At 46.7% G+C, this 13,895-nt stretch overlaps 1 protein-coding gene across 1 annotated transcript in view; it reads right to left on the bottom strand.

Annotated features, from left to right (window-relative positions):
* Positions 1 to 13,895, bottom strand: part of c3orf67 (chromosome 3 open reading frame 67) — a 157,930-nt gene that overhangs the window by 65,592 nt on the left and 78,443 nt on the right. Inside the window, exons 9-12 of the mRNA XM_002935046.5 lie at positions 12,007 to 12,143; positions 9,939 to 10,116; positions 6,695 to 6,793; positions 729 to 863 (exon numbers count right to left, since the gene is read on the bottom strand). Of these exons, the coding sequence (XP_002935092.3) occupies positions 729 to 863; positions 6,695 to 6,793; positions 9,939 to 10,116; positions 12,007 to 12,143 (549 nt within the window). The remainder of the gene's footprint in view (positions 1 to 728; positions 864 to 6,694; positions 6,794 to 9,938; positions 10,117 to 12,006; positions 12,144 to 13,895) is intronic.

The following is a 13,895-nucleotide window of genomic DNA, read 5'->3' as shown; positions in this document are numbered from 1 at the left end:
CCCAGTCCCTTCCCAGAGGCTATTATCCCACTGCTACTATAGGCACCATCTCTCCCTACTATACCTGCTATCCCACAGCCCCAGTCCCTTCCCAGAGTCTATTATCCCCCCACTGCTACTATAGGCACCATCTCTCCCTACTATACCTGCTATCCCACAGCCCCAGTCCCTTCCCAGAGGCTATTATCCCCCCACTGCTACTATAGGCACCATCTCTCCCTACTATACCTGCTATCCCACAGCCCCAGTCCCTTCCCAGAGGCTATTATCCCCCCACTGCTACTATAGGCACCATCTCTCCCTACTATACCTGCTATCCCACAGCCCCAGTCCCTTCCCAGAGGCTATTATCCCCCCACTGCTACTACAGGCACCATCTCTCCCTACTATACCTGCTATCCCACAGCCCCAGTCCCTTCCCAGAGGCTATTATCCCCCCACTGCTACTATAGGCACCATCTCTCCCTACTATACCTGCTATCCCACAGCCCCAGTCCCTTCCCAGAGGCTATTATTCCCCCACTGCTACTATATTGTTGCTCGCTATTTACTCTTGCTTTGTGCTGTGAGTTCCTCTCTGGATGACCAAACACTAGAATGAAATAATTAAGATTAATGTGGCTTGGGATAGGATGAATAGGAGAGTTTGTTTGTGGCCCCAGAAGTAAAAGAGAAGACATGACTGACAAGTGTATCTCCCAATGAGAGTGTTGGTGCGGGAATCTCACCTGGAAGCGCGGCGCAGTCTCCAAGCTCCGGTGACTTATTCCCTATTTTTGCCGGATTCAGATATTCACCTGACGGAACGCGGATCTGAATTGGGAGCTTATCTTCATTCCCACAGTGTCCCAAAGTAGAACTGTCTGAGAGAAAGAATATCACATAAAATACATTTCCCCTTATCTGCATGTTTTAAATTGCGAGAGGGTTTTATTATTTCCCTGATATTCTCCTGCTGTTCTGTAGATAAGGCCCCGGCCTCGCAAATATTCTATTATTTTGAACCTTTGAGCTTCCGCGTTTGATTCCAATATTATCGTCGCTGCTTCCATTTCAATTAACCGCTTGTGTTTCAGACCCTCGTCTGGTTCCCACATTCAAATCAAAATGGATCTTCTCAGTAAAAAGGCAAGTTGAAGAAATGAGTTTGAGCTATTAAAGGGAAACTAAACCCCAAGAATGAATACGTAACCAACAGACAGTTTATATTATGTAAGTGACCTATTAAAGAATCTCCCCAAACTGGAATATATATATCAGTAAATATTGCCCTTTTACATCCTTTCCCTTGAGCCACCATTTAGTGATGGGCTGTTTGCTCCCTCAGAGATCAGCTGACAGGAAGTGATGCAGCTCTAACTGTAACAGGAAGTAGTGTGGGAGCAAACGGCAGAACTCTGCCCATTCATTGGCTGATGGGGCCTAGCATGCATGTGTGTCCTTGGTTTGCTCGGTGGTGTAGGCAATTTGTATTACTTTACTGATAAGACATTGGGTCTCTGCCATTGCTGCACAGGATAAAAACAGGGGTTTCAGGTTAACTTTTAGTATGTTATAGAATGGCCTATTCCTAGCAACTTTGCAATTGGTCTTCATTTTTTATACTGTATAGGTTTGGAATTATTTGCTTTCTTCTTCTGGCTTTTTCCGGCTTTCAAATGGGGGTCACTGACCCCGGCAGCCAAACCCTATTGCTCTGTGAGGCTCCAGTTTTATTGTTATGGTTACTTTTTATTGCTTATCTTTCTATTTAGGCCCTGCTCATTTTGTATTCCTGTCTCTCTTTCAAGCCACTGCCGGGTTGCTAGGTTAAATTGGACCCTGGCAACCAGATAGCTGTTGAAGTTCCAAACTAGAGAAATGGTGTACAATATAAATTCAAAATAATTCAAAAAATGAAGACCAATTGCAAATGACTCCCTACATCATACTAGAAGTTAATTCAAAGGGGAACAACCCCTTTAATGGGTAAATCCACCCAGAAATGGTCATGTGTTTTGAAGTCACCATAACTTATAAAGGAAAAGGGGGGGGGGTTTAAAAAATATGCCCTGTAGATTGACAACTAAATGAGCCAATCAGTGGGCAGTTTGGGAGCACATACCATTGGTATTAGTGTGCCCAATAATACACCAATATTGTATCTTTTCATTATGAGCAGCATCTGACCCCCTGCTTGGAGGGGGGTATCGGAGGTTCAGGACTGGCAAAGCTAAGAGCTAAATATCTTGGTAATGGTTCATTTTAAAAAAAAAAACAATATTCATGGTCTGTTTCGGACTTTTGTCGGAAGGTGAATATCCCCTTTAAAAGAAGAACTGGGACAGAGAACAGAAAGAGCAAACAAATACTCCTGAAGTTGCTCAGAATGACATTTTCTGTCATGAGGCCAAGGATTATGTTTGGGTTTACTTCCCCTTGGCACTAATACACGTTCCCAACCCAGAGCTGAGGCTGTGAGTGTTTATGCACCAACCTGCCCGGAACGTGCCGGCGTTTAGCAATTACTATTGACGTCTATGGGATAAGAACCTGCGAAAGAAAATGCCTGCTCCGGAGTTTGCCGTGCCCCCCGAATGAATTGTCTGACCCCTGAATATCTGGCTTAGAGCCGCATTGCCCTGCAGCGGGGAGACGGTACTGAGGGAAATTGAGGGCTTTTCATGGATTTATTTAAATTTTGTCTGTAAATGTGACAGGGAGAGACGGTGCCTGGAACTCTGCTGCCAGACACTCAGAGCCATGCAAACTAATGGCCCGGGGGCTAGAACCTCACTCCATTACATAATGGGCCGGGGGCTAGAACCTTACTCCATTACATAATGGGCCAGGGGTTAGAACCTCACTCCATTGCATAATGGGCCAGGGGTTAGAACCTCACTCCATTGCATAATGGGCCAGGGGTTAGAACCTCACTCCATTGCATAATGGGCCAGGGGTTAGAACCTCACTCCATTGCATAATGGGCCAGGGGTTAGAACCTCACTCCACTGCATAATGGGCCAGGGGTTAGAACCTCACTCCATTACATAATGGGCCGGGGGCTAGAACCTCACTCCATTACATAATGGGCCGGGGGCTAAAACCTCACTCCATTACATAATGGGCCGGGGGCTAGAAGCTCACTCCATTGCATAATGGGTAGGGGCTAGAACCTCACTTTACGTACATAATGGGCCAGGGGTTAGAACCTCACTCCATTACATAATGGGCCGGGGGTTAGAACCTCACTTCACTTACATAATGAGCCGGGGGTTAGAACCTCACTCCATTACATAATGGGCCGGGGGTTAGAACCTCACTCCACTGCATAATGGGCCGGGGGTTAGAACCTCACTCCACTACATAATGGGCTGGGGGTTAGAACCTCACTCCATTACATAATGGGCCGGGGGTTAGAACCTCACTCCATTACATAATGGGCCGGGGGCTAGAACCTCACTCCATTACATAATGGACCGGGGGTTAGAACCTTACTCCATTACATAATGGGCCGGGGGCTAGAACCTCACTCCATTACATAATGGGCCGGGGGCTAGAACCTCACTCCCTTACATAATGGTCCAGGGATTAGAACCTCACTCCATTACATAATAGGCCGGGGGCTAGAACCTCACTCCCTTACATAATGGTCCAGGGATTAGAACCTCACTCCATTACATTATGGGCCGGGGGCTAGAACCTCACTCCATTACATAATGGGCCGGGGGCTAGAACCTCACTCCCTTACATAATGGTCCAGGGATTAGAACCTCACTCCATTACATAATAGGCCGAAGCCTGATGCCGCCCCCCTCTCTCGTGCTCCGCGCTTACAAATTTAGTGTTGGAGCAGCGTTGAATTTTTATTTTAAAAAACGGAAATTCTGCTCTTTGATTTACCAGTGGCAGCTTTTTACAAACCCTGGTAATTGGTCCCTCACTGCCGGCTGGGGCAAAGTTCTCACCTTACCTTATGGCAAGAGTGGCCCTGGGTGGGTGGAGTCATGTAGGTGTCCCCCCCACCCACCTGTTTGTTTGGGAGCGGCAGGTACACCGGGACCCGAGCAAGGCTGGCTGTGCCTCCTGATTTTAATTCTGGCCCATAGGGCAGAGCCCAGCTTACTCTGGGTGCAAGTGCTTCTTAAGTGAGCACTAAGGGGGGGCTCATTTGCACCTCTTAATGTTCTAGCTTTTTTGCCCTGGGGTATTATAAATTAACCCCTATAACTTTGTTTTTAAAGATTTTTGGAATGCAAAGGGTGTTGACCGTGGATTTATGATACTATTTAAGTTGGTTGAGCCTCTGTGTATGGTCACTGACTGTGCCGATGCAACATTGGCCGGTGTGCTGCATATCAACGAGGAGGTGGAGTCACAGTTCCTCTTCACTTCCTGCTGTTCCGATCATCTAGGCCCAAACAAATTGACCAATGGAAACGTGTACAATCATAGGCAAGAATTACGCCCTATTCATTGTACTCACGTTGAACAAAGGGAAACACTGCCTCTTTAAAGGACAAGTAAACCCTGATTCAGTGGGGTTTGCCGCCATGTTATGTATCCGGGAGTCAATGGGTTCAACACCGTACAGGACTGGCCGTGTATGGCCGACATTACAGCTGCCTATTTCCTGCATTAACATATTTTTGGGAAATTTAGGAGCTTCCCTCGATCAGATCCGCACAAAGACATTCATAAGACCTGAGAGAGCATTTGTGTTGCGCTTTGATGAACAACATCGCTCCTCGCAAACAACCCTAAGTATATAACATCTGACGGCAAATCACTTGTAAATGTGCATCTCATTTGGAGGAAACCGATTAGTTATCAGTTTGTTGGGTTTTCCGTCCCGGGATGCGGAGCAATTATCTCAGCCCGCACATATTTCTATGTTAACTCTCCGATAAATCATAAGGCAAAGTCTATAACTAACTATTCCTATCTGGGGCCCTCAATCAGAAGAATAATGGCGGCGGCGCGGCGCAATAACTCACCGAGAAAGAAATAGTGTGTCAAAGAATGGAAAACAATCTCTTTTCCACCCCGAGTATTCTGATTTAATGCGCTGTTTAATACAAATGTTTCCTGTATGACAGCAAAATGCAGAGCCGTGCATCTAAACCTCACTGGGACTTGGTACTTTCCTTGTTTGCTTTCTGCAGTATGGGCCACTGTATGGGCTACAGTATGGGCTACAGTATGGGCTACAGTATGGGCTACAGAATGGGCCGCAGTATGGGCTACAGTATGGGCTACAGTATGGGCTACAGTATGGGCCGCAGTATGGGCTACAGTATGGGCTACAGTATGGGCCGCAGTATGGGCTACAGTATGGGCCACAGTATGGGCTACAGAATGGGCCACAGTATGGGCTACAGTATGGGCTACAGTATGGGCTACAGTATGGGCCGCAGTATGGGCTACAGTATGGGCTACAGTATGGGCTACAGTATGGGCCGCAGTATGGGATACAGTATGGGCTACAGTATGGGCCGCAGTATGGGCCGCAGTATGGGCTACAGTATGGGCTACAGTATAGGGCAAGATGGAGACAGTAGGGCAGGATGGTGACAGTAGGACAAGATGGAGACAGTAGGGCAAGATGGAGACAGTAGGGCAAGATGGAGACAGTAGGGCAGGATGGTGACAGTAGGACAAGATGGAGACAGTAGGGCAAGATGGAGACAGTAGGGCAGGATGGTGACAGTAGGACAAGATGGAGACAGTAGGGCAAGATGGAGAAAGTAGGGCAAGATGGAGACAGTAGGGCAGGATGGTGACAGTAGGGCAGGATGGTGGCAGTAGGACAAGATGGAGACAGTAGGGCAAGATGAAGACAGTAGGACAAGATGGAGACAGTAGGACAAGATGGAAACAGTAGGACAAGATGGAGACAGTAGGACAAGATGGAGACAGTAGGACAAGATGGAGGCAGTAGGACAAGATGGAAACAGTAGGGCAACATGAAGACAGTAGGGCAAGATGGTGACAGTAGGGCAGGATGATGACAGTAGGGCAAGATGGAGACAGTAGGGCAGGATGGGTACAGTAGGGCAAGATGGAGACAGTAGGACAAGATGGAGACAGTAGGGCAAGATGGAGACAGTAGGGCAAGATGGTGACAGTAGGGCAACATGGAGACAGTAGAGCAAGATGGATACAGTAGGGCAACATGGAGACAGTAGGGCAAGATGGTGACAGTATGACAAGATGGGGACAGTAGGGAAGGATTATGACAGTAGGGCAAGATGGAGACAGTAGGACAAGATGGAGACAGTAGGGCAAGATGGAGAAAGTAGGACAAGATGGAGACAGTAGGGCAAGATGGAGACAGTAGAGCAAGATGGTGACAGTAGGACAAGATGGAGACAGTAGGACAAGATGGAGACAGTAGGACAGGATGATGACAGTAGGGCAAGATGGAGACAGTAGAGCAAGATGGAGACAGTAGGACAAGATGGAGACAGTAGAGCAAGATGGTGACAGTATGACAAGATGGTGACAGTATGACAAGATGGGGACAGTAGAGCAAGATGGCGGCAGTAACAGTTCCATATATCCCTATTGTTCAACATGAAGACTCCTAGGTGCTATTGAACTAATCGCCAATCAGTGCCGGGGGGCTAAGGTTCTATATCAAAATTCAACAAACAAAAATAATAATGGGCTCCACCACCTTTAAAACCCCACGCGGCTGTACCCATATACTTACCCACAGGAAACCCACTTCTTCCCCTGTCCGTATCTTCTCCCCATTGGCTTCTCCTGATTCGCTCAGGGGCAGTGGGATCCTGTCGATTTGGTCTGTATTCTGTTAAACACATTCAAATTAAAAAAATATAAATAATTTGTTTCAACAGAATATGTTTGTTATTCGGAATAAGCGTTGCTGGCTGCCTCCCACAGGTCCACTCAAGTCTTATCCATATAGAAACCAGAATCCTGTCATAGCAAATCCAAAACAACATGGCGCCAAAGCCTTGCCGGTTAGTGGGGGCTGCAAGAGCAGCTCGGTATTTATAGTGGGAACCACCCAGAAATGGGTGCCCTGGGCAAAACTACTTGACCCAGCACTCGCACTCACACAATCTCCCACCCCCGGCGCCTGGGATGGGAAATTGCCATCATCTTGTCCTACTCTCACTATCTTGCCCTACTGTTACCATCGTATATCATTTTCACTATTCTACCCTACTGTCTCAATCTTGCCCTACTCTCATCATCTTTCCCTACTGTCTACCATCCTGCCCTACTGTCTACCATCTTGCCCTACTGTCTACCATCCTGCCCTACTGTCTACCATCTTGCCCTACTGTCTACCATCCTGCCCTACTGTCATCATCCTGCCCTACTGTCATCATCCTGCCCTACTGTCATCATCCTGCCTTACTGTCTACCATCCTGCCCTACTGTCTACCATCCTGCCCTACTGTCTCCATCTTGCCCTACTGTCATCATCCTGCCCTACTGTCTCCATCTTGCCCTACTGTCTCCATCTTGTCCTACTGTCTCCATCTTGCCCTACTGTCTCCATCTTGCCCTACTGTCTCCATCTTGTCCTACTGTCTCCATCTTGCCCTACTGTCTCCATCTTGCCCTACTGTCTCCATCTTGCCCTACTGTCTCCATCTTGTCCTACTGTCATCATCTTGTCCTACTATCTCCATCTTGCCCTACTGTCTCCATCTTGCCCTACTGTCTCCATCTTGCCCTACTGTCTTACCATCCTGCCGTACTGTCTGCATCTTGTCCTACTGTCTCCATCTTGCCCTACTGTCTCCATCCTGCCCTACTGTCTCCATCTTGCCCTACTGTCTCCATCTTGCCCTACTGTCCCCATCTTGTCCTACTGTCTCCATCTTGTCCTACTGTCTCCATCTTGCCCTACTGTCTCCATCTTGCCCTACTGTCTCCATCTTGTCCTACTGTCATCATCTTGCCCTACTGTCTCCATCTTGCCCTACTGTCTCCATCTTGCCCTACTGTCTCCATCTTGTCCTACTGTCTCCATCTTGCCCTACTGTCTCCATCTTGCCCTACTGTCTCCATCTTGCCCTACTGTCTCCATCTTGCCCTACTGTCTCCATCTTGCCCTACTGTCATCATCTTGCCCTACTGTCCCCATCTTGCCCTACTGTCTCCATCTTGCCCTACTGTCTCCATCTTGCCCTACTGTCTCCATCTTGCCCTACTGTCCCCATCTTGTCCTACTTTCTCCATCTTGCCCTACTGTCTCCATCTTGCCCTACTGTCTCCATCTTGCCCTACTGTCTCCATCTTGCCCTACTGTCTCCATCTTGCCCTACTGTCTCCTTCTTGCTCTATGTGGCATCATTACAATCCCCATCAGTGGCCCAGGAGCCAGATGATCAGTTTATTACGGTTTGGCCAGGGCTTTGGTGGCCAAATAGGGTAAAGAGCTGCTCATTTGGTGACCTTGCTGTATAAGACACCTTACTGTGTATTCCCAGCTAAAGTTGTGGGAAACCCCGGACATATTTTGTTTAGCTAATGAAGACACACAAACTTTGGAGTTGGCTCCAGGGCCGGAACTAGGGATCGGCAGAATAGGAATGTACCTAGGGCAGGACATTGAGAGCAAGAAGCCCAGGCACCTACTCTTCTCACAATCTCCCATCCCAGGTGCTCACACTCCCACAATCTCCCGACCCTGGTTCTCAACTGGAGCCAACAGGAACCGGCAGGAAGGCCTTGTATATGGGCCAATAAATCTGCCCTGTGTGTGCCGTGCCAACCGGATACTATGAGCCCATGGAACACCGGTCAGTACAGTTATACTGTCAATGTAAAGCCCATTCATAACTACGGTATATTTTACTTTCACACGGAATGGGTTTCTCTTGGGGAGGTGCAGTGGGACAAGTCTCTTGGGGGGGAGACATTGCGATATCATCAGTGTTTGTTCAGCCTGCGGGAACGTGAAGGTCTATTTCCCTGGTTGCCCCCTTAAGGCCCATCTCCATTTCTACGTATGAACTTCACACTGCGCTGAGATTCCTACTGATAACCTGACCCACTGGGAACCGGGATAATCACGTCCCTCTGTTTCTCTGTGCCCCAGGCATCCAGGCATTGATTGCAAGCTTAATGGGGCAGAGTATCAGCCACCAAACATATCATTTAATCCATCTGTATTCTTCTCTATGTGCTAAGAATAATCCCTGAGCTATATTGGCACGGCAACATCATATGAAAAATACATATTTCTAGGAAAGTTAATGACGGCATAGTCTGGAAACCAATATGGCAGGTTCCGCGGCTTCTTTTAATGCCCTTTTGCCCTACGACCAGTGCTGTAAGTGTTAGAGTTGGGATTTGGCCATATCCATGGGGCTATTGGGGGTACTATGAATTAGGGACCTGGTGGGTGAACCTTTTGGAGAGAAGGGTACAACTCTTACCCCCCATATGTAATAAAAGGCCCAAAGTTTGCCCAGTAGCAGTAACCCATAGCAACCAATAAGATGTTTTCTTTTAAACAGGAGACCAGGGGACAGTAAAACAGGGGACCAGTGAAAGCTGATTGGTTGCTATGGGTTACTGATATGCTCACCTAAGGGAGATATTGGACTAATTCATTTTTTTTGCCCGATGGCCAAACGATTTAATTAAAACAGTGGGTGTAGGGGCTGTCGGACCAAGGGCTGCATCAACGAGCCAATGTGGTCCCCAATCCAACGGAAAATCAAACCTGCCTGATGTTGGCCAGATGTTGGTCGGGAATGCCTGTTGGGGGTGCCCATACACGGGCAGATAATCGGTCTAACAGACTCAAATCTGCAGCTGTAATCTGCCCGTGTAAGGCTGCCATTGCTGCTCATGATTCTAAAAAACTATAACTAAAGACACACAATTGATCAGCACAGGCCCAGGTTATCTTCCCCTTTACCCATAATGCTCTGGGTTTACATGGCCTCCTCTTTGTGAATAATTACCATGGGTACATTTCTCCTTCTTTCTCGTCTCTTGAAAATTTTCCTTGTTTCTTTGATCTGAAAAACGAGTAAATGAAGAGATCGAGTCTCTCTCTTCGTCGGTTTGGGCTGTTGAACGCTCTGTCCCGGGGGGCCGTGGCGGCTTGGGTCTCTCGTGCCTGCCCGTAGCCCTTGTAGTCTGGGTAGAGATAGGGAGAAGGATAAAAGCACGGATATAAGCTGATTGGGGGAGTGGATTGAATACAGTTAAAGGGGTGGTTCACCTCCACCTTTTCCCCACCCCTGTGACATCACCTCCCGCCCCCTGTGACATCACTGCCCTCCTTCTACCCGGAGAAAAAAGCCGGCAGAGGTGGCAACTCTACACCTCTCTCCATATTAGTCTGCAGGGTCGGACTGGGGGGTGCAGGGCCGACCGGGGCTCCCACACCAGGGGCCCTACTCCCGCTGGGGCCCCCCTAACCCCCCTGCAGTGTCCTCCCCTGAATGCGCGTAAGTTTAATGCATCAGGGGAGGAACAGTCGGGCAGGGGGAGCGCTGGAAAGGGTCGGGTATGGGCCGTCGGGGCCCACTGGGGCTGCGGCCTAGTCAGACCCTATTAGTCTGTGGCCCAGCAGAACTTCTGAGCTACTTGCCCTATCACATTCACAAACACTAGGGGTCATTTGAGCCAATTACCCCGCCTGGGCCAGGAAAGTGGCTTCGGCCAATCCAAATCCTGCTGAAAAAGGATAAATCCCGGATTTGGTGCATCCCTGTATCAATGTTGTCGTTGGCCAATCGCAAGGGTCAGATGTGCAGCCGATACCCTGCGCCGCTGATAGAGGGAATGTTTAGCTATGGAGCCCGTGGCACAGACAATTAGAATCAATCAGGGCGCGCGTGGACTGGAACTGCATAGGGAGATACATAATCCCGTGGCAGCCAATCGCCTGCTCTCCTGGCCTGGGGCTGTTGGAACAAATGGGTTTCAGACTTATAGATCAATTAGACTACATGAATATGAGCCGGGATGTATCATTCTGCTCACTACTAAATCTGGGTCTCCGGCGGGACCGGATCAGCACCAGCGCTCGGCGGGGAACCAGCAAAACATCATTTCCTACACGTGAGAAATATCACATTCAGGTTGTTCCTGGAACATTTCTAGTGTTCATTACTGGGAAAACCATATATAAAGGGTAACAGAGCCTGTACAGAGAGATACCATAAAACTATGGCACATAGGGATTCCCCTGTACTAAGCACAATTCAGCAGGAACAGCCCCCTAAGTTTGCTCATAGCCTGTACAGAGAGATACCATAAAACTATGGCACATAGGGATTCCCCTGTACTAAGCACAATTCAGCAGGAACAGCCCCCTAAGTTTGCTCATAGCCTGTACAGAGAGATACCATAAAACTATGGCACATAGGGATTCCCCTGTACTAAGCACAATTCAGCAGGAACAGCCCCCTAAGTTTGCTCATAGCCTGTACAGAGAGATACCATAAAACTATGGCACATAGGGATTCCCCTGTACTAAGCACAATTCAGCAGGAACAGCCCCCTAAGTTTGCTCATAGCCTGTACAGAGAGATACCATAAAACTATGGCACATAGGGATTCCCCTGTACTAAGCACAATTCAGCAGGAACAGCCCCCTAAGTTTGCTCATAGCCTGTACAGAGAGATACCATAAAACTATGGCAGCATAGGGATTCCCCTGTACTAAGCACAATTCAGCAGGAACAGCCCCCTAAGTTTGCGCATAGCCTGTACAGAGAGATACTATAAAACTATAGCACATAGGGATTCCCCTGTACTAAGCACAATTCAGCAGGAACAGCCCCCTAAGTTTGCTCATAGCCTGTACAGAGAGATACCATAAAACTATGGCACATAGGGATTCCCCTGTACTAAGCACAATTCAGCAGGAACAGCCCTATAAGGATGTACAGAGAAAACAAGCAGGATTTTTTAGCACTGGATTTTATGGATGCTCCAGAACTAAATTGGTAGTTTAAGACCAGGTCCCAGAATGATCACTTGCTGGGACCCATGGAACATAGATGCCGTCCCACTCACCTCTGCTGATGCCCTGGAAGTCATTCTCCTGCTTGTAGCTGGAGGGGGGCCCTGCACCTTGGATCCAAATGCAATGTGGGACTTGTCAGGAGTTCTGCTGGGATTGGAGCTTCTTTGTCCTCTGCTACTAAATTGATCTAAAAAAGAAGTGCAGTTAAATGTTATTTAAGGGTTCATGCATTAAAGAAATAGCACCTTGGTGTAGTTAGGAGGCAACTAAGGGAAGCTCAGTTGTAAAAAATTGTAGAAGGAACTTCTGAGTTCTGCCCCCAATAAGGGGTAATTATATCTTAGTTGGGATCAAGTACAGGTACTCTTTTATTATTACAGAGAAAAGGGAATCATTTAACCATTAAATAAACCCAATAGGGCTGTTCTGCCCCAATAAGGGGTAATTATATCTTAGTTGGGATCAAGTACAGGTACTGTTTTATTATTACAGAGAAAAGGGAATCATTTAACCATTAAATAAACCCAATAGGGCTGTTCTGCCCCCAATAAGGGGTAATTATATCTTAGTTGGGATCAAGTACAGGTACTGTTTTATTATTACAGAGAAAAGGGAATCATTTAACCATGAAATAAACCCAATAGGGCTGTTCTGCCCCAATAAGGGGTAATTATATCTTAGTTGGGATCAAGTACAGATACTGTTTTATTATTACAGAGAAAAGGGAATCATTTAACCATGAAATAAACCCAATAGGGCTGTTCTGCCCCCAATAAGGGGTAATTATATCTTAGTTGGGATCAAGTACAGGTACTGTTTTATTATTACAGAGAAAAGGGAATCATTTAACCATGAAATAAACCCAATAGGGCTGTTCTGCCCCCAATAAGGGGTAATTATATCTTAGTTGGGATCAAGTACAGATACTGTTTTATTATTACAGAGAAAAGGGAATCATTTAACCATGAAATAAACCCAATAGGGCTGTTCTGCCCCCAATAAGGGGTAATTATATCTTAGTTGGGATCAAGTACAGGTACTGTTTTATTATTACAGAGAAAAGGGAATCATTTAACCATTAAATAAACCCAATAGGGCTGTTCTGCCCCCAATAAGGGGTAATTATATCTTAGTTGGGATCAAGTACAGGTACTGTTTTATTATTACAGAGAAAAGGGAATCATTTAACCATTAAATAAACCCAATAGGGCTGTTCTGCCCCCAATAAGGGGTAATTATATCTTAGTTGGGATCAAGTACAGGTACTGTTTTATTATTACAGAGAAAAGGGAATCATTTAACCATGAAATAAACCCAATAGGGCTGTTCTGCCCCCAATAAGGGGTAATTATATCTTAGTTGGGATCAAGTACAGGTACGGTTTTATTATTACAGAGAAAAGGGAATCATTTAACCATTAAATAAACCCAATAGGGCTGTTCTGCCCCAATAAGGGGTAATTATATCTTAGTTGGGATCAAGTACAGGTACTGTTTTATTATTACAGAGAAAAGGGAAATTAATTTTAAAATTCTGAACTATTTGATTAAAATGGAGTCTATGGGAGACAGGCTCTGTATTTTGGAGCTTTCTGGAAACAGGTTTCCGGATAAGGGATCCCCTACCTGTACAAAGTAACAATAACAATAACACTGGAGCCTCACAGAGCAATAGTTTTTGGCTGCCGGGGTCAGTGACCCCCATTTGAAAGCTGGAAAGAGGCGGAAGAAGAAGGCAAATAGTTCAAAAACTATAAAAATATAAATAATGAAGACCAATTGAAAAGTTGCCATTCTGTAACAAAGTAACATTAAGCAACTTATAGGTGAACCACCCCTTTAATAAATTTCTAAATACCTATATAAGAATTGCTTTGTGTTCAGTGATGTTCCTGCAGCAGACACAAGGGATTTGGGCCGTTCCCGCTGAAACCCTATCA

Source organism: Xenopus tropicalis, chromosome 4 (genome assembly GCF_000004195.4).
Source record: "Xenopus tropicalis strain Nigerian chromosome 4, UCB_Xtro_10.0, whole genome shotgun sequence".
NCBI lineage: Eukaryota > Metazoa > Chordata > Amphibia > Anura > Pipidae > Xenopus > Xenopus tropicalis.
This window is presented reverse-complemented; position numbering and strand designations above follow the sequence as displayed.